The following is a 20,754-nucleotide window of genomic DNA, read 5'->3' on the forward strand; positions in this document are numbered from 1 at the left end:
AAAATGAACTATATAATTATGTATAGGTTCAAACATATGAATTTTTTTAAAGTTCAGGTTTCATAAGCACTGACAGATTTCAACTCCTTGTACTGAAAAGGAAGGATTTAAAAGGTACGAATTGTTCATGGTAACCCTAGATTAGATGCCTCCCTTTCAACTTCGTATAGTATACTCGCGACATTTTTAAAGTAGATTGTTCTAGGGAGTAAGGGGTCGTCCATAAATGACGTCACACTTGTAGGGGGGAGGGGGGTCCGTAGTTTTGTGACGGTGTGTGATGAGGAGGAGTAGTGGCGGGGGGGGGGGGGTGGGGGGGGGGGGGGTCAGATGGTGTGACGTCACACTTTTGCATTATAAAAAAGCAATGTTAGAAAACGAGTTTTAGCCGTTTTTTTTGCGTTTTAGAAAACGGTTTTAATAAATTGTAATAGGAATTGATTAAAATACTCTATGTTGACAGAGTTCAGACAAGATTTTCGGAAAAATAATCTATTTTTTAAGAAAAATTCAACTGCGATTTTGAGGGGGGTTGTAGGCTGAGATGTGACGTCATTTTAGGGGGGAGGGGGGTCTGGCTTTTTGTGACGATGATGTAACGGAGGGGAGGGGGGGAGGTAAAAATCGTCAAAAAAGCGTGACGTCATTTATTTATGACCCCTAAGTCGAGACTTTAAAGGGACGTGTGGCTGGGGGGTAGAGCTCATGGAGTGATAACCCAAATGTTTCTAGTTCGCATCTCAGATTAACTTAATTAAATACCGAAGCCGACCCCTAGTCAATCTAACTCAGGTGTGTGTCTGGGTCACGGAAGGAACGTTGAACTGACTGCACTGTCTTTTCATATGATCAAAGAAACAGGTGAACTCTACGTAATCTGCTCTTTAATCCGTCAAGTCATACTTGGTTATTTTTTTCCCTTTTTTTTGACATCTTACTCTAAAACACCAAACTGTCCAGGTGAGAAAGTAGACCCGACACCTGACCGGCTGATCCCACCAACACCATGTAACCAGGTACCACCACGACACACCTGGGCTCAACCTGAACCAACCGGCTATTTTTACAAAGGTCACTGGCAGCCATTGCTGTGTCGTGTAAAGGGGGACAACTCAAATTCATGTTTCAAAAACGTCTCGGTTTGTATTTATATAGCATAGCCAACAAAATCAAATTTCTATTTTCAGGCAAATGCATTAACTAATTTTTTTTAAAGTGCATAGTTTATTATTTTCAAATTAACTGCTTTTGTTGCATAAAAATCAATTAACTACATATCTATATGTGTAAATAAGAAATGATCATTGGCATTATTTTAAAATGCTTATATTTGAATTATGTTACTTACATGGATTTTCAATGTTATGTAGGCCTTACACCACCTGCTATTGTAATCTTAAACTTTTATCGATTCAATGTATTGTTGTGTATTTGTAGTTTTTATTGCTGGGCGACTCCAACGGACGCAGCCATTACTATACAATAACAAGCCTATCTGGATGTGCGGATGTAATCTCCGCCACCAGTAAAAAGTGGCACAAACCCCTGCTGTGTGTACATAAAGCAAACAACTTCTCTATCAAATGGCTGCCACACTCAAACCCCTTTCAATCCTACTCAGTGAGTACCAAATAGTGTTGTTTGTCCTACTCAGTGAGTACCACATAGTGTTTGTCCTACTCAGTGAGTACCACATAGAGTTGTTTGTCCTACAGTGAGTACCACATAGTGTTGTTTGTCCTACTCAGTGAGTACCACATAGTGTTGTTTGTCCTACTCAGTGAGTACCACATAGTGTTGTTTGTCCTACTCAGTGAGTACCACATAGTGTTGTTTGTCCTACTCAGTGAGTACCACATAGTGTTGTTTGTCCTACTCAGTGAGTACCACATAGTGTTTGTCCTACTCAGTGAGTACCACATAGTGTTTGTCCTACTCAGTGAGTACCACATAGTGTTTGTCCTACTCAGTGAGTACCACATAGTGTTGTTTGTCCTACTCAGTGAGTACCACATAGTGTTGTTTGTCGTACTCAGTGAGTACCACATAGTGTTGTTTGTCCTACTCAGTGAGTACCACATAGTGTTTGTCCTACTCAGTGAGTACCACATAGTGTTTGTCCTACAGTAAGTACCACATAGTGTTGTTTGTCCTACTCAGTGAGTACCACATAGTGTTGTTTGTCGTACTCAGTGAGTACCACATGGTGTTGTTTGTCCTACTCAGTGAGTACCACATAGTGTTTGTCCTACTCAGTGAGTACCACATAGTGTTGTTTGTCCTACTCAGTGAGTACCACATAGTGTTGTTTGTCCTACTCAGTGAGTACCACATAGTGTTTGTCCTACTCAGTGAGTACCACATAGTGTTTATCCTACTCAGTGAGTAGCAAATAGTGTTGTTTGTCCTACTCAGTGAGTACCAAATAGTGTTGTTTGTCCTACTCAGTGAGTACCACATAGTGTTGGTTGTCCTACAGTGAGTACCACATACTGTTGTTTGTACTACTCAGTGAGTACCAAATAGTGTTTGTCCTACTCAGTGAGTACCACATAGTGTTGTTTGTTCTACTCAGTGAGTACCACATAGTGTTGTTTGTCCTACTCAGTGAGTACCATATAGTGTTGTTTGTCCTACTCAGTGAGTACCACATAGTGTTGTTTGTCCTACTCAGTGAGTACCACATGGTGTTGTTTGTCCTACTCAGTGAGTACCACATAGTGTTGTTTGTCCTACTCAGTGAGTACCACATAGTGTTTGTCCTACTCAGTGAGTACCACATGGTGTTGTTTGTCCTACTCAGTGAGTACCACATAGTGTTTGTCCTACTCAGTGAGTACCACATAGTGTTTGTCCTACTCAGTGAGTACCACATAGTGTTTGTCCTTCTCAGTGAGTACCACATAGTGTTTGTCCTACTCAATGAGTACCACATGGTGTTGTTTGTCCTACTCAGTGAGTACCACATAGTGTTTATCCTACTCAGTGAGTACCAAATAGTGTTGTTTGTCCTACTCAGTGAGTACCAAATAGTGTTGTTTGTCCTACTCAGTGAGTACCAAATAGTGTTGTTTGTCCTACTCAGTGAGTACCACATAGTGTTGTTTGTCCTACTCAGTGAGTACCACATAGTGTTGGTTGTCCTACAGTGAGTACCACATAGTGTTGTTTGTCCTACTCAGTGAGTACCACATAGTGTTGTTTGTCCTACTCAATGAGTACCACATAGTGTTTGTCCTACTCAGTGAGTACCACATAGTGTTGTTTGTCCTACTCAGTGAGTACCAAATAGTGTTGTTTGTCCTACTCAGTGAGTACCACATAGTATTGTTTGTCCTACTCAGTGAGTACCACATAGTGTTGTTTGTCCTACTCAGTGAGTACCACATAGTGTTGTTTGTCCTACTCAGTGAGTACCACATAGTGTTGTTTGTCCTACAGTGAGTACCACATAGTGTTGTTTGTCCTACTCAGTGAGTACCACATAGTGTTGTTTGTCCTACTCAGTGAGTACCACATGGTGTTGTTTGTCCTACTCAGTGAGTACCACATAGTGTTGTTTGTCCTACTCAGTGAGTACCACATAGTGTTTGTCCTACTCAGTGACTACCACATAGTGTTTGTCCTACTCAGTAAGTACCACATAGTGTTTGTCCTACAGTGAGTACAACATAGTGTTGTTTGTCCTACTCAGTTAGTACCACATAGTGTTGTTTGTCCTACTCAGTGAGTACCACATAGTGTTGTTTGTCCTACTCAGTGAGTACCACATAGTGTTGTTTGTCCTACTCAGTGAGTACCACATAGTGTTGTTTGTCCTATAGTGAGTACCACATAGTGTTGTTTGTCCTACTCAGTGAGTACCAAATAGTGTTGTTTGTCCTACTCAGTGAGTACCAAATAGTGTTGTTTGTCCTACTCAGTGAGTACCACATAGTGTTGTTTGTACTGCTCAGTGAGTACCGAATAGTGTTTGTACTACTCAGTGAGTACCACATAGTGTTGTTTGTCCTACAGTGAGTACCACATAGTGTTGTTTGTACTACTCAGTGAGTACCAAATAGTGTTTGTCCTACTCAGTGAGTACCACATAGTGTTGTTTGTTCTACTCAGTGAGTACCATATAGTGTTGTTTGTCCTACTCAGTGAGTACCACATAGTGTTGTTTGTCCTACTCAGTGAGTACCACATGGTGTTGTTTGTCCTACTCAGTGAGTACCACATAGTGTTGTTTGTCCAACTCAGTGAGTACCACATAGTGTTTGTCCTACTCAGTGAGTACCACATAGTGTTGTTTGTCCAACTCAGTGAGTACCACATAGTGTTGTTTGTCCTACTCAGTGAGTACCACATAGTGTTGTTTGTCCTACAGTGAGTACCACATAGTGTTGTTTGTACTACTCAGTGAGTACCAAATAGTGTTTGTCCTACTCAGTGAGTACCACATAGTGTTGTTTGTTCTACTCAGTGAGTACCATATAGTGTTGTTTGTCCTACTCAGTGAGTACCACATAGTGTTGTTTGTCCTACTCAGTGAGTACCACATGGTGTTGTTTGTCCTACTCAGTGAGTACCACATAGTGTTGTTTGTCCAACTCAGTGAGTACCACATAGTGTTTGTCCTACTCAGTGAGTACCACATAGTGTTGTTTATCCTACTCAGTGAGTACCACATAGTGTTTGTCCTACTCAGTGAGTACCACATAGTGTTTGTCCTACAGTGAGTACCAAATAGTGTTGTTTGTCCTACTCAGTGAGTACCACATAGTGTTTGTCCTACTCAGTGAGTACCACATGGTGTTGTTTGTCCTACTCAGTGAGTACCACATAGTGTTGTTTGTCCAACTCAGTGAGTACCACATAGTGTTGTTTGTCCTACAGTGAGTACCTTATAGTTTTGTTTGTCCTACAGTGAGTACCACATAGTGTTGTTTGTCCAACTCAGTGAGTACCACATAGTGTTTGTCCTACAGTGAGTACCACATAGTGTTGTTTGTCCTACTCAGTGAGTACCACATAGTGTTGTTTGTCCTACTCAGTGAGTACCACATAGTGTTTGTCCTACTCAGTGAGTACCACATAGTGTTGTTTATCCTACTCAGTGAGTACCACATAGTGTTGTTTATCCTACTCAGTGAGTACCACATAGTGTTGTTTGTCGAACTCAGTGAGTACCATATAGTGTTTATTTGTCCTACTCAGTGAGTACCACATAGTGTTTATCCTACTCAGTGAGTACCAAATAGTGTTGTTTGTCCTACTCAGTGAGTACCAAATAGTGTTGTTTGTCCTACTCAGTGAGTACCAAATAGTGTTGTTTGTCCTACTCAGTGAGTACCACATAGTGTTGTTTGTCCTACTCAGTGAGTACCACATAGTGTTGGTTGTCCTACAGTGAGTACCACATAGTGTTGTTTGTTCTACTCAGTGAGTACCACATAGTGTTTGTCCTACTCAGTGAGTTCCACATAGTGTTGTTTGTCCTACTCAGTGAGTACCAAATAGTGTTGTTTGTCCTACTCAGTGAGTACCAAATAGTGTTGTTTGTCCTACTCAGTGAGTACCACATAGTGTTGTTTGTCCTACTCAGTGAGTACCACATAGTGTTGGTTGTCCTACAGTGAGTACCACATAGTGTTGTTTGTACTACTCAGTGAGTACCACATAGTGTTTGTCCTACTCAGTGAGTACCACATAGTGTTGTTTGTCCTACTCAGTGAGTACCAAATAGTGTTGTTTGTCCTACTCAGTGAGTACCACATGGTGTTGTTTGTCCTACTCAGTGAGTACCACATAGTGTTGTTTGTCCAACTCAGTGAGTACCACATAGTGTTGTTTGTCCAACTCAGTGAGTACCACATAGTGTTTGTCCTACTCAGTGAGTACCACATAGTGTTTGTCCTACAGTGAGTACCACATAGTGTTGTTTGTCCTACTCAGTGAGTACCACATAGTGTTGTTTGTCCTACTCAGTGAGTACCACATAGTGTTTGTCCTACTCAGTGAGTACCACATAGTGTTGTTTGTCCTACTCAGTGAGTACCACATAGTGTTTGTCCTACTCAGTGAGGACCACATAGTGTTGTTTATCCTACTCAGTGAGTACCACATAGTGTTGTTTGTCGAACTCAGTGAGTACCATATAGTGTTTATTTGTCCTACTCAGTGAGTACCACATAGTGTTTATCCTACTCAGTGAGTACCAAATAGTGTTGTTTGTCCTACTCAGTGAGTACCAAATAGTGTTGTTTGTCCTACTCAGTGAGTACCAAATAGTGTTGTTTGTCCTACTCAGTGAGTACCACATAGTGTTGTTTGTCCTACTCAGTGAGTACCACATAGTGTTGGTTGTCCTACAGTGAGTACCACATAGTGTTGTTTGTACTACTCAGTGAGTACCACATAGTGTTTGTCCTACTCAGTGAGTTCCACAAAGTGTTGTTTGTCCTACTCAGTGAGTACCAAATAGTGTTGTTTGTCCTACTCAGTGAGTACCAAATAGTGTTGTTTGTCCTACTCAGTGAGTACCACATAGTGTTGTTTGTCCTACTCAGTGAGTACCACATAGTGCTGTTTGTCCAACTCAGTGAGTACCACATAGTGTTTGTCCTACTCAGTGAGTACCACATAGTGTTTGTCCTACAGTGAGTACCACATAGTGTTGTTTGTCCTACTCAGTGAGTACCACATAGTGTTGTTTGTCCTACTCAGTGAGTACCACATAGTGTTTGTCCTACTCAGTGAGTACCACATAGTGTTGTTTATCCTACTCAGTGAGTACCACATAGTGTTGTTTGTCGAACTCAGTGAGTACCAAATAGTGTTGTTTGTCCTACTCAGTGAGTACCATATAGTGTTGTTTGTCCTACTCAGTGAGTACCATATAGTGTTGTTTGTCCTACTCAGTGAGTACCACATAGTATTGTTTGTCCTACTCAGTGAGTACCACATAGTGTTGTTTGTCCTACTCAGTGAGTACCACATAGTGTTTGTCCTACTCAGTGAGTACCACATAGAGTTGTTTGTCCTACAGTGAGTACCACATAGTGTTGTTTGTCCTACTCAGTGAGTACCACATAGTGTTGTTTGTCCTACTCAGTGAGTACCACATAGTGTTGTTTGTCCTACTCAGTGAGTACCACATAGTGTTGTTTGTCCTACTCAGTGAGTACCACATAGTGTTTGTCCTACTCAGTGAGTACCACATAGTGTTTGTCCTACTCAGTGAGTACCACATAGTGTTTGTCCTACTCAGTGAGTACCACATAGTGTTGTTTGTCCTACTCAGTGAGTACCACATAGTGTTGTTTGTCGTACTCAGTGAGTACCACATAGTGTTGTTTGTCCTACTCAGTGAGTACCACATAGTGTTTGTCCTACTCAGTGAGTACCACATAGTGTTTGTCCTACAGTAAGTACCACATAGTGTTGTTTGTCCTACTCAGTGAGTACCACATAGTGTTGTTTGTCGTACTCAGTGAGTACCACATGGTGTTGTTTGTCCTACTCAGTGAGTACCACATAGTGTTTGTCCTACTCAGTGAGTACCACATAGTGTTGTTTGTCCTACTCAGTGAGTACCACATAGTGTTGTTTGTCCTACTCAGTGAGTACCACATAGTGTTTGTCCTACTCAGTGAGTACCACATAGTGTTTATCCTACTCAGTGAGTAGCAAATAGTGTTGTTTGTCCTACTCAGTGAGTACCAAATAGTGTTGTTTGTCCTACTCAGTGAGTACCACATAGTGTTGGTTGTCCTACAGTGAGTACCACATACTGTTGTTTGTACTACTCAGTGAGTACCGAATAGTGTTTGTACTACTCAGTGAGTACCACATAGTGTTTTTTGTCCTACAGTGAGTACCACATAGTGTTGTTTGTACTACTCAGTGAGTACCAAATAGTGTTTGTCCTACTCAGTGAGTACCACATAGTGTTGTTTGTTCTACTCAGTGAGTACCATATAGTGTTGTTTGTCCTACTCAGTGAGTACCACATAGTGTTGTTTGTCCTACTCAGTGAGTACCACATGGTGTTGTTTGTCCTACTCAGTGAGTACCACATAGTGTTGTTTGTCCAACTCAGTGAGTACCACATAGTGTTTGTCCTTCTCAGTGAGTACCACATAGTGTTTGTCCTACTCAGTGAGTACCACATAGTGTTTGTCCTACAGTGAGTACCAAATAGTGTTGTTTGTCCTACTCAGTGAGTACCACATAGTGTTTGTCCTACTCAATGAGTACCACATGGTGTTGTTTGTCCTACTCAGTGAGTACCACATAGTGTTGTTTGTCCTACTCAGTGAGTACCACATAGTGTTGTTTGTCCTACTCAGTGAGTACCACATAGTGTTGTTTGTTCTACTCAGTGAGTACCACATAGTGTTGTTTGTCCTACTCAGTGAGTACCACATAGTGTTGTTTGTCCTACTCAGTGAGTACCACATGGTGTTGTTTGTCCTACTCAGTGAGTACCACATAGTGTTGTTTGTCCTACTCAGTGAGTACCACATAGTGTTGTTTGTCCTACTCGGTGAGTACCACATGGTGTTGTTTGTCCTACTCAGTGAGTACCACATAGTGTTGTTTATCCTACTCAGTGAGTACCACATAGTGTTGTTTGTCGAACTCAGTGAGTACCATATAGTGTTTATTTGTCCTACTCAGTGAGTACCACATAGTGTTTATCCTACTCAGTGAGTACCAAATAGTGTTGTTTGTCCTACTCAGTGAGTACCAAATAGTGTTGTTTGTCCTACTCAGTGAGTACCACATAGTGTTGTTTGTCCTACAGTGAGTACCACATAGTGTTGTTTGTACTACTCAGTGAGTACCAAATAGTGTTTGTCCTACTCAGTGAGTAACACATAGTGTTGTTTGTCCTACAGTGAGTACCACATAGTGTTGTTTGTACTACTCAGTGAGTACCACATAGTGTTTGTCCTACTCAGTGAGTACCACATAGTGTTGTTTGTCCTACTCAGTGAGTACCACATGGTGTTGTTTGTCCTACTCAGTGAGTACCACATAGTGTTGTTTGTCCTACTCAGTGAGTACCACATAGTGTTGTTTGTCCTACTCAGTGAGTACCACATAGTGTTGTTTGTCCTACTCAATGAGTACCACATAGTGTTTGTCCTACTCAGTGAGTACCACATAGTGTTGTTTGTCCTACTCAGTGAGTACCAAATAGTGTTGTTTGTCCTACTCAGTGAGTACCACATAGTATTGTTTGTCCTACTCAGTGAGTACCACATAGTGTTGTTTGTCCTACTCAGTGAGTACCACATAGTGTTGTTTGTCCTACTCAGTGAGTACCACATAGTGTTGTTTGTCCTACAGTGAGTACCACATAGTGTTGTTTGTCCTACTCAGTGAGTACCACATAGTGTTGTTTGTCCTACTCAGTGAGTACCACATGGTGTTGTTTGTCCTACTCAGTGAGTACCACATAGTGTTGTTTGTCCTACTCAGTGAGTACCACATAGTGTTTGTCCTACTCAGTGAGTACCACATAGTGTTTGTCCTACTCAGTGAGTACCACATAGTGTTTGTCCTACAGTGAGTACAACATAGTGTTGTTTGTCCTACTCAGTTAGTACCACATAGTGTTGTTTGTCCTACTCAGTGAGTACCACATAGTGTTGTTTGTCCAACTCAGTGAGTACCACATAGTGTTGTTTGTCCTACTCAGTGAGTACCACATAGTGTTGTTTGTCCTATAGTGAGTACCACATAGTGTTGTTTGTCCTACTCAGTGAGTACCAAATAGTGTTGTTTGTCCTACTCTGTGAGTACCAAATAGTGTTGTTTGTCCTACTCAGTGAGTACCACATAGTGTTGTTTGTACTACTCAGTGAGTACCGAATAGTGTTTGTACTACTCAGTGAGTACCACATAGTGTTGTTTGTCCTACAGTGAGTACCACATAGTGTTGTTTGTACTACTCAGTGAGTACCAAATAGTGTTTGTCCTACTCAGTGAGTACCACATAGTGTTGTTTGTTCTACTCAGTGAGTACCATATAGTGTTGTTTGTCCTACTCAGTGAGTACCACATAGTGTTGTTTGTCCTACTCAGTGAGTACCACATGGTGTTGTTTGTCCTACTCAGTGAGTACCACACAGTGTTGTTTGTCCAACTCAGTGAGTACCACATAGTGTTTGTCCTACTCAGTGAGTACCACATAGTGTTGTTTGTCCAACTCAGTGAGTACCACATAGTGTTGTTTGTCCTACTCAGTGAGTACCACATAGTGTTGTTTGTCCTACAGTGAGTACCACATAGTGTTGTTTGTACTATTCAGTGAGTACCAAATAGTGTTTGTCCTACTCAGTGAGTACCACATAGTGTTGTTTGTTCTACTCAGTGAGTACCATATAGTGTTGTTTGTCCTACTCAGTGAGTACCACATAGTGTTGTTTGTCCTACTCAGTGAGTACCACATGGTGTTGTTTGTCCTACTCAGTGAGTACCACATAGTGTTGTTTGTCCAACTCAGTGAGTACCACATAGTGTTTGTCCTACTCAGTGAGTACCACATAGTGTTTGTCCTACTCAGTGAGTACCACATAGTGTTTGTCCTACAGTGAGTACCAAATAGTGTTGTTTGTCCTACTCAGTGAGTACCACATAGTGTTTGTCCTACTCAGTGAGTACCACATGGTGTTGTTTGTCCTACTCAGTGAGTACCACATAGTGTTGTTTGTCCAACTCAGTGAGTACCACATAGTGTTGTTTGTTCTACTCAGTGAGTACCAAATAGTGTTGTTTGTCCAACTCAGTGAGTACCACATAGTGTTGTTTGTTCTACTCAGTGAGTACCACATAGTGTTGTTTGTCCAACTCAGTGAGTACCACATAGTGTTTGTCCTACTCAGTGAGTACCACATGGTGTTGTTTGTCCTACTCAGTGAGTACCACATAGTGTTGTTTGTCCTACTCAGTGAGTACCACATAGTGTTGTTTGTCCTACTCAGTGAGTACCACATAGTGTTTGTCCTACTCAGTGAGTACCACATAGTGTTGTTTATCCTACTCAGTGAGTACCACATAGTGTTTGTCCTACTCAATGAGTACCACATAGTGTTGTTTGTCCTACTCAGTGAGTACCACATAGTGTTGTTTGTCCTACTCAGTGAGTACCAAATAGTGTTGTTTGTCCTACTCAATGAGTACCACATAGTGTTGTTTATCCTACTCAGTGAGTACCACATAGTGTTGTTTGTCCTACTCAGTGAGTACCACATAGTGTTGTTTGTCCTACTCAGTGAGTACCACATAGTGTTGTTTGTCGAACTCAGTGAGTACCATATAGTGTTTATTTGTCCTACTCAGTGAGTACCACATAGTGTTTATCCTACTCAGTGAGTACCAAATAGTGTTGTTTGTCCTACTCAGTGAGTACCAAATAGTGTTGTTTGTCCTACTCAGTGAGTACCAAATAGTGTTGTTTGTCCTACTCAGTGAGTACCACATAGTGTTGTTTGTCCTACTCAGTGAGTACCACATAGTGTTGGTTGTCCTACAGTGAGTACCACATAGTGTTGTTTGTACTACTCAGTGAGTACCACATAGTGTTTGTCCTACTCAGTGAGTTCCACATAGTGTTGTTTGTCCTACTCAGTGAGTACCAAATAGTGTTGTTTGTCCTACTCAGTGAGTACCAAATAGTGTTGTTTGTCCTACTCAGTGAGTACCACATAGTGTTGTTTGTCCTACTCAGTGAGTACCACATAGTGTTGGTTGTCCTACAGTGAGTACCACATAGTGTTGTTTGTACTACTCAGTGAGTACCACATAGTGTTTGTCCTACTCAGTGAGTACCACATAGTGTTGTTTGTCCTACTCAGTGAGTACCACATAGTGTTGTTTGTCCTACTCAGTGAGTACCACATGGTGTTGTTTGTCCTACTCAGTGAGTACCACATAGTGTTGTTTGTCCAACTCAGTGAGTACCACATAGTGTTGTTTGTCCAACTCTGTGAGTACCACATAGTGTTTGTCCTACTCAGTGAGTACCACATAGTGTTTGTCCTACAGTGAGTACCACATAGTGTTGTTTGTCCTACTCAGTGAGTACCACATAGTGTTGTTTGTCCTACTCAGTGAGTACCACATAGTGTTTGTCCTACTCAGTGAGTACCACATAGTGTTGTTTATCCTACTCAGTGAGTACCACATAGTGTTGTTTGTCGAACTCAGTGAGTACCACATAGTGTTGTTTGTCGAACTCAGTGAGTACCATATAGTGTTTGTTTGTCCTACTCAGTGAGTACCACATAGTGTTTATCCTACTCAGTGAGTACCAAATAGTGTTGTTTGTCCTACTCAGTGAGTACCAAATAGTGTTGTTTGTCCTACTCAGTGAGTACCAAATAGTGTTGTTTGTCCTACTCAGTGAGTACCACATAGTGTTGTTTGTCCTACTCAGTGAGTACCACATAGTGTTGGTTGTCCTACAGTGAGTACCACATAGTGTTGTTTGTACTACTCAGTGAGTACCACATAGTGTTTGTCCTACTCAGTGAGTACCACATAGTGTTGTTTGTCCTACTCAGTGAGTACCAAATAGTGTTGTTTGTCCTACTCAGTGAGTACCACATAGTATTGTTTGTCCTACTCAGTGAGTACCACATAGTGTTGTTTGTCCTACTCAGTGAGTACCACATAGTGTTGTTTGTCCTACTCAGTGAGTACCACATAGTGTTGTTTGTCCTACAGTGAGTACCACATAGTGTTGTTTGTCCTACTCAGTGAGTTCCACATAGTGTTGTTTGTCCTACTCAGTGAGTACCACATAGTGTTGTTTGTCCTACTCAGTGAGTACCACATAGTGTTGTTTGTCCTACTCAGTGAGTACCACATAGTGTTTGTCCTACTCAGTGAGTACCACATAGTGTTGTTTGTCTTACTCAGTGAGTACCACATAGTGTTGTTTGTCCTACTCAGTGAGTACCACATAGTGTTTGTCCTACTCAGTGAGTACCACATAGTGTTGTTTGTCCTACTCAGTGAGTACCACATAGTGTTGTTTGTCCTATAGTGAGTACCACATAGTGTTGTTTGTCCTACTCAGTGAGTACCACATAGTGTTTGTCCTACTCAGTGAGTACCACATAGTGTTTGTCCTACTCAGTGAGTACCAAATAGTGTTGTTTGTCCTACTCAGTTAGTACCACATAGTGTTGTTTGTCCTATAGTGAGTACCACATAGTGTTGTTTGTCCTACTCAGTTAGTACCACATAGTGTTGTTTGTCCTACTCAGTGAGTACCACATAGTGTTGTTTGTCCTACTCAGTGAGTACCACATAGTGTTGTTTGTCCTACTCAGTGAGTACCACATAGTGTTGTTTGTCCTATAGTGAGTACCACATAGTGTTGTTTGTCCTACTCAGTGAGTACCACATAGTGTTTATCCTACTCAGTGAGTACCAAATAGTGTTGTTTGTCCTACTCAGTGAGTACCACATAGTGTTGTTTGTCCTACTCAGTGAGTACCACATAGTGTTGTTTTTGTGCAGAACATTATTAGCTTGAATTATAGAAGTTGTCATTTTAAACACAATGCAAATTTAGCTGTATAATTTATTTATTGATTTATAGAATCAATAAATGATCTAAGATATTCTTTGAAAGTCCTTAATGTTCCCCGTTCTCTCTTCTACCACCCCCCCCCCCCCACCCCCAGACCGAGTGGTCCTCCCCACTGAAGGACCTGATCCCTTCCAGTTACGCAATCGACCAGATCCCCATGACAGGCCGCCATATTGTGTACATCAACCACTACATCCATCTGACCAGTCACCATCTCAGTGCTTACGTCAACATGATGACGGACATCAAACTTGCCATTGATCGATTGATTCAGAGAAATCCTAATGTGCTAGTCGTTTTACAGGTAAATGTGATTGTCGTTTTACAGGTAAATGTGATTGTCGTTTTACAGGTAAATGTGCTAGTCGTTTTACAGGTAAATGTGCTTGTCGTTTTACATGTAAATGTGCTAGTCTTTTTACAGGTAAATGTGCTTGTCGTTTTACATTTGCATGTTCGTGTTGTTTAAGTGTTTTATTTTTTAACAGGTCAATGCTTTCATCGTCAAATTTCCGCTTTGTGCCCAAGACACCTGAGCCCCCAGAGAAAGCTTTTTTTCACTTAGTCCTGTCTCTGACAATTTTCTCGGCAGTCCGCCAAGATAGTTCTGCCTTTGTTGGTTATTTTTCTATTGTGTGCCTACAACGTCAACGTTCTAGTTGTCAATAACAAAAAAGCCAATTTGAGCTACATGTCCCCCCCCCCCCCCCCCCGCCCCCTCCCCCCCCCCCAGTCACAGCTTGTGAAAAGCTTGGAAGTGATCTCCCCTGAACTTTTTCTTATGTTCTCATGTAACAATAAGCGAGATGACAGTGACACCAGTGTTTCTTCCAGACTTTTTCTCCGGGGAGGGGGGGGGGGGGACTTGAAATTTTCAGGGGGGGGGGCAGTATACTTTTTTCGGGGGGGGGGGGGGAATAGACCCCCCCCCCCCCCGGAAAAGATGCCTGGAAGAAACTCTGGATGACACTTGCAGAGCAATATGGCTATAGACATGTTTTCTATAAAAAAAATTATTAATTTTTTTACATTTAATTTTTTAGTAGAATCGATTAGAAAATAAAATTAGAACATTAAAAAAATCAATCAATGTTTTTCCGACTCCGGAAGTTTATAGAGCGTTAAAGTTTGTCCTAATCTAGATTTAGATTCTGCACGATCAGAATGCATCCTTTATGTTCCATCTACGATAGGCGCCTACAGTGTGAAGGTATAAAATGCGAAAACGATTCAAATTTCATTTCATTTCTTTGCACGATTACAATACTTTCTCTATACTCTGTATACAGAAAGTAAAACCAAAAACTATTTCATTACATTTCTTTGCACGATTACAATACTTTCTCTATACTCTGTATACAGAAAGTAAAACCAAAAACTATTTCATTTCATTTCTTTGCACGATTACAATACTTTCTCTATACTCTGTATACAGAAAGTAAAACCAAAAACTATTTCATTACATTTCTTTGCACGATTACAATACTTTCTCTATACTCTGTATACAGAAAGTAAAACCAAAAACTATTTCATTTCATTTCTTTGCACGATTACAATACTTTCTCTATACTCTGTATACAGAAAGTAAAACCAAAAACTATTTCATTTCATTTCTTTGCACGATTACAATACTTTCTCTATACTCTGTATACAGAAAGTAAAACCAAAAACTATTTCATTACATTTCTTTGCACGATTACAATACTTTCTCTATACTCTGTATACAGAAAGTAAAACCAAAAACTATTTCATTACATTTCTTTGCACGATTACAATACTTTCTCTATACTCTGTATACAGAAAGTAAAACCAAAAACTATTTCATTACATTTCTCTGCACGATTACAATACTTTCTCTATACTCTGTATAAAAAAAGTAAAACCAAAACCGATTAAAACTGTAGTCCAACTGTCGGTGTTCTGTCTCTCAAGGGTCCTCACATTGTAACAAGACAGAGTGTCTACAGCTTTGCCGATGTTGTCCGACCTTTCATGATAGAAATCCAGAGGGATGTTTTTAAAGACCTGCAGGATCACGTGATCTATCTACCTGTATCAGACATGAGCATCGCCTGTCAGAATCAAGACACTCACCCGATTTACAAAGTGGCAGAGGATATAACCAAAGTACTGTTGGGTACAGTCTGTGATAGATGGAAGTAGTAATTAATTTATTTTTGTAAATAAAACGTTGCAAATTTTGATATATAATTGTATTTGTTTGTTGTTGTTTTTTTGGATGCTGAAGTCTTATGTCACGTGAGCATTATAGCAAACATTGTTGAATTCTCGTAGCCTAAGTTGTGGCAACTATTTTGACGGGATGACCAAACTGTGGATAGAAAGAAAGTAAAACGCATAAATACTATAACAACAACTATAAACCTACGATAGAATAAAAATTTTGGTCACTAAAATATGTAAGAGATCTCACGAGCGACAAAAGCTTTTATTAAAGAAAACAAATAAGTTTTCTTATTTTCAGTGCATTTAAAAGCTTGTTTTTATAAAGATTTTTTTATTTGTTTAAATAATAATAATAGATAGTCCGAAAAAACTAAGAGGCTTTGATCATTGCCAGAAAAATGCGAAACTTTCATTGAAATATCTGGTTAGTTTAAGCAAACTAACATGCATTATTTAATATAGTACTAACCGACGAGTTATTGTATTTAGTTATTTCTAGACTAAAAAAAAATTTAAAAAAATAAAATGAAATAAAATATCATTACATCATTAAACAACTTCGCATGAATGACTTATAAGAATGAACTTCTTACTGCGTTCAGAGCAATTAACGCCAACCACCCACCCACCCCGCAGACACAATCTATTTTTTTTGTTTTGTCTAGTGTTGCGACACAAGAAAGGTCATCAAATGAACAGAAAGATCCCGATGCAAACCTCCGTGGTAGATTACGCCACTCTTCTAGGAGAGAAAACTCTAGAATCAAACAACTGCTGCCTTGTAGTTTGTTCTTGGATGGTCAAAGACTATGGAAGCAAATCTAAAAAGAAAAGCAGACTGAAATCGGAGTCAACGGTCTATATAACAAGTTGACACGTAATACTTAATTGTGTTGGAGGGAATCTCACCCAACTTTACAATTAAAAACGAAGAAGAAGAAGAATCCATTGTTTACTCGTTAAACGTTTCCGTCTCAAAAAGAAGTAAATGATTTCATCACGAAATTTCAGAGATTTGCTGCGAATTGATGATCGATTTTAATTACATTTGTCAGCAGTTTAGTAACAAGAACAATATTTACATTACCTACATCTGCAGCGTGCTATCAAACTACCAACATTTACTTTACCTACATCTGCTGCATGCTATCAAACTACCAATATTTACTTTACCTACATCTGCTGCATGCTATCAAACTACCAACATTTACATTACCTACATCTGCAGCATGCTATCAAACTACCAACATTTACATTACCTACATCTGCAGCGTGCTATCAAACTACCAACATTTACATTGCCTACATCTGCTGCATGCTATCAAACTACCAACATTTACTTTACCAACAACTGCTGCATGCTATCAAACTACCAACATATTAAAGACTAAAAAGCACCAAAAAAAAAAAAGAAAATTGAACATTGGTCATTCATAATTACAAATTTTAGCGACTAATGTTTTTCCTAAAAAATGAAACGTTATTTCCTTTTTAAGAGCTTTTTTTTTTGGCTTATTATTATATTACTTTTTATATTTGTTTTATTCGGTATCTTTAATAAATAGGAATGTATTTTTTTTTACTATTACAAAGCAATAGAATTATCTAACGAGAATTTCGAAGGGAAAGAAGTCTTACAAAGTACAAAACGACAAATTCGTAAACTAATTTCGCCTTAGCATTGCTTTGACCTTTTGATAAACGACATACAAAACGAGTTCTCAAAACTTTCATTTAGCTGGTGCACAGGTGTCGTCGCTTCTTGTCTCAACTTGACCTTCCACACACCACACAGCCACACACACACCGGATTCGACAGTCCACACACACACACACAACCACCGGATTCGACAGTCCACACACCACATACAACCACCGGATTCGACAGTCCACACACCACACAACCACACAACCACCGGATCAATAGACCCCCATTGAGTAATATCAAAAAACTGATACCTGACACACTGCTTGTATAAACACGAGATATGCACGGGGAGAAGGCAGCGAGTCAAAGAAGTTCATTGCATGGTGCCGGGCTGATATCCTTAAGAATTCAGTTCAGACATTTTTTTTTCCTGTCTTGCTGTTTTTAACACAGCATTGAAAACATTGATTAGATAGTAGATTTTTTATATCATAGCGTTGAGAACATTGTTCATGGTTTATTAATATCAGAAGAGGATATTGTTCATAGTTTTGTTACTACGAGAATATTGAGTTTATTATTCATAGTTTTATCAGTATGAGAATATTGAGTTTATCTATATATATAAAGCAAAGTGGTCGGGTGCCCGATAGGGCACTTCCCGGCGCCGCAGGCGCGTCAAATTTGGCACGATGGTGCCTTCGGGCGATAGAACACGAAGGCCGGTGACGGTTGGCCGAAAAGTCTACGGAGAAGGGGTCAAAACTGACCTCGACTGACCGGCGCCTTATATGGGCTATATTACGAAAAAAAATTTCCTCCGACGATCCCCCTTGAAATTTTGTGAGGTGGTAGGAGAACACCTTGGGGTGTCACAAAAAACTCGCCATGTCCGGGAAAAATCGGGAAATGGGTCAAAACTGACCAGTCGTATTTCCCTATATAATCTTTGTATTTTATGGAAAAAACAGAGGGTCATTTCAAAACGGATTTTAGGGCACTTACCCTGTTTACATCTGGCTAATTTTTGGCATGTTTATAGGTAAATGGCTTGACCGTAGGGCAGACCTGTCGGTCTTACTCAAAGCCTTCGACGAGGGCTAAAAAGTGACCGCGAGTGAAATTCTCTTTATATGAGCTCTATTACGAAAAAAAATTTCCTCCGACGACCCCCCTTGATATTTTGTGAGGTGGTAGGAGAACGCCTTGGGGTGTCACAAAAAACTCGCCATGTCCGGGAAAAATCGGGAAATGGGTCAAAACTGACCAGTCGTATTTCCCTATATAATCTTTGTATTTTATGGGGAAAACAGAGGGTCATTTCAAAACGGATTTTATGGCACTTACTCTCTTTACATGTGGCTCAGTTTTGGCATGCTTATAGGTAAATGGCTTGACCTTTAGGGAAAACTGTCGGTTACACTCAAAGCACTCGACGAGGGCTAAAAAGTGACCGCGAGTGAAATTCTCTTTATATGAGCTCTATTACGAAAAAAAAATTCCTCCGACGACCCCCCTTGAAATTTTCTGAGGTGGTAGGAGAACACCTTGCGGTGTCACAAAAAACTCGGCATTTCTGGGAAAACTTCGTAAAGCGGTCAAAACTGACCAGTTGTATTTCCCTATATAATCTTTGTATTTTATGGGAAAAACAGAGGGTCATTTCAACGCAGACTTTAGGGTACTTAAGCTCAGTATATCTGGCTAATTTTTTGCATGCTCCTAGGTCAATGGCTTGACCTTTAGGGAAAACTGTCGGTTACACTCAAAGCCCTCGACGAGGGCTAAAAAGTGACCGCGAGTGAAATTCTCTTTATATGAGCTCTATTACGAAAAAAAAATTCCTCCGACGACCCCCCTTGAAATTTTCTGAGGTGGTAGGAGAACACCTTGGGGTGTCACAAAAAACTCGGCATATCTGGGAAAACTTCGTAAAGCGGTCAAAACTGACCAGTTGTATTTCCCTATATAATCTTTGTATTTTATGGGAAAAACAGAGGGTCATTTCAACGCAGACTTTAGGGTACTTAAGCTCAGTATATCTGGCTAATTTTTTGCATGCTCCTAGGTCAATGGGTTGACCTTTAGGGAAAACTGTCGGTTACACTCAAAGCCCTCGACGAGGGCTAAAAAGTGACCGCGAGTGAAATTCTCTTTATATGAGCTCTATTACGAAAAAAAAATTCCTCCGACGACCCCCCTTGAAATTTTCTGAGGTGGTAGGAGAACACCTTGGGGTGTCACAAAAAACTCGGCATTTCTGGGAAAACTTCGTAAAGCGGTCAAAACTGACCAGTTGTATTTCCCTATATAATCTTTGTATTTTATGGGAAAAACAGAGGGTCATTTCAACGCAGACTTTAGGGTACTTAAGCTCAGTATATCTGGCTAATTTTTTGCATGCTCCTAGGTCAATGGCTTGACCTTTAGGGAAAACTGTCGGTTACACTCAAAGCCCTCGACGAGGGCTAAAAAGTGACCGCGAGTGAAATTCTCTTTATATGAGCTCTATTACGAAAAAAAATTCTTCCTCCGATGAACCCCCTTGAAATTTTCTGAGGTGGTAGGAGAACACCTTGGGGTGTCACAAAAAACTCGGCATATCTGGGAAAACTTCGTAAAGCGGTCAAAACTGACCAGTTGTATTTCCCTATATAATCTTTGTATTTTATGGGAAAAACAGAGGGTCATTTCAACGCAGACTTTAGGGTACTTAAGCTCAGTATATCTGGCTAATTTTTTGCATGCTCCTAGGTCAATGGGTTGACCTTTAGGGAAAACTGTCGGTTACACTCAAAGCCCTCGACGAGGGCTAAAAAGTGACCGCGAGTGAAATTCTCTTTATATGAGCTCTATTACGAAAAAAAAATTCCTCCGACGACCCCCCTTGAAATTTTCTGAGGTGGTAGGAGAACACCTTGGGGTGTCACAAAAAACTCGGCATATCTGGGAAAACTTCGTAAAGCGGTCAAAACTGACCAGTTGTATTTCCCTATATAATCTTTGTATTTTATGGGAAAAACAGAGGGTCATTTCAACGCAGACTTTAGGGTACTTAAGCTCAGTATATCTGGCTAATTTTTTGCATGCTCCTAGGTCAATGGGTTGACCTTTAGGGAAAACTGTCGGTTTCACTCAAAGCCCTCGACGAGGGCTAAAATGTGACCGCGAGTGAAATTCTCTTTATATGAGCTCTATTACGAAAAAAAAATTCCTCCGACGACCCCCCTTGATATTTTGTGAGGTGGTAGAAGAACACCTAGGGGTGTCACAAAAAACTCGGCATATCTGGGAAAACTTCGTAAAGCGGTCAAAACTGACC

At 40.3% G+C, this 20,754-nt stretch overlaps 1 protein-coding gene across 1 annotated transcript in view; it reads left to right on the forward strand.

Moving 5' to 3' along the window:
• LOC131934668 (uncharacterized) overlaps nt 1–15,760 on the forward strand; it is a 50,219-nt gene extending 34,459 nt beyond the window's left edge. The window contains exons 19-23 of the mRNA XM_059290751.1: nt 53–114; nt 961–1,139; nt 1,438–1,620; nt 13,692–13,901; nt 15,530–15,760. Of these exons, the coding sequence (XP_059146734.1) occupies nt 53–114; nt 961–1,139; nt 1,438–1,620; nt 13,692–13,901; nt 15,530–15,760 (865 nt within the window). The remainder of the gene's footprint in view (nt 1–52; nt 115–960; nt 1,140–1,437; nt 1,621–13,691; nt 13,902–15,529) is intronic.
• Nucleotides 15,761–20,754: the final 4,994 nt, after the last annotated feature.

This window comes from Physella acuta, unplaced genomic scaffold, assembly GCF_028476545.2.
Source record: "Physella acuta isolate Inbredline_101_S28 unplaced genomic scaffold, ASM2847654v3 ptg000115l, whole genome shotgun sequence".
Lineage (NCBI taxonomy): Eukaryota > Metazoa > Mollusca > Gastropoda > Physidae > Physella > Physella acuta.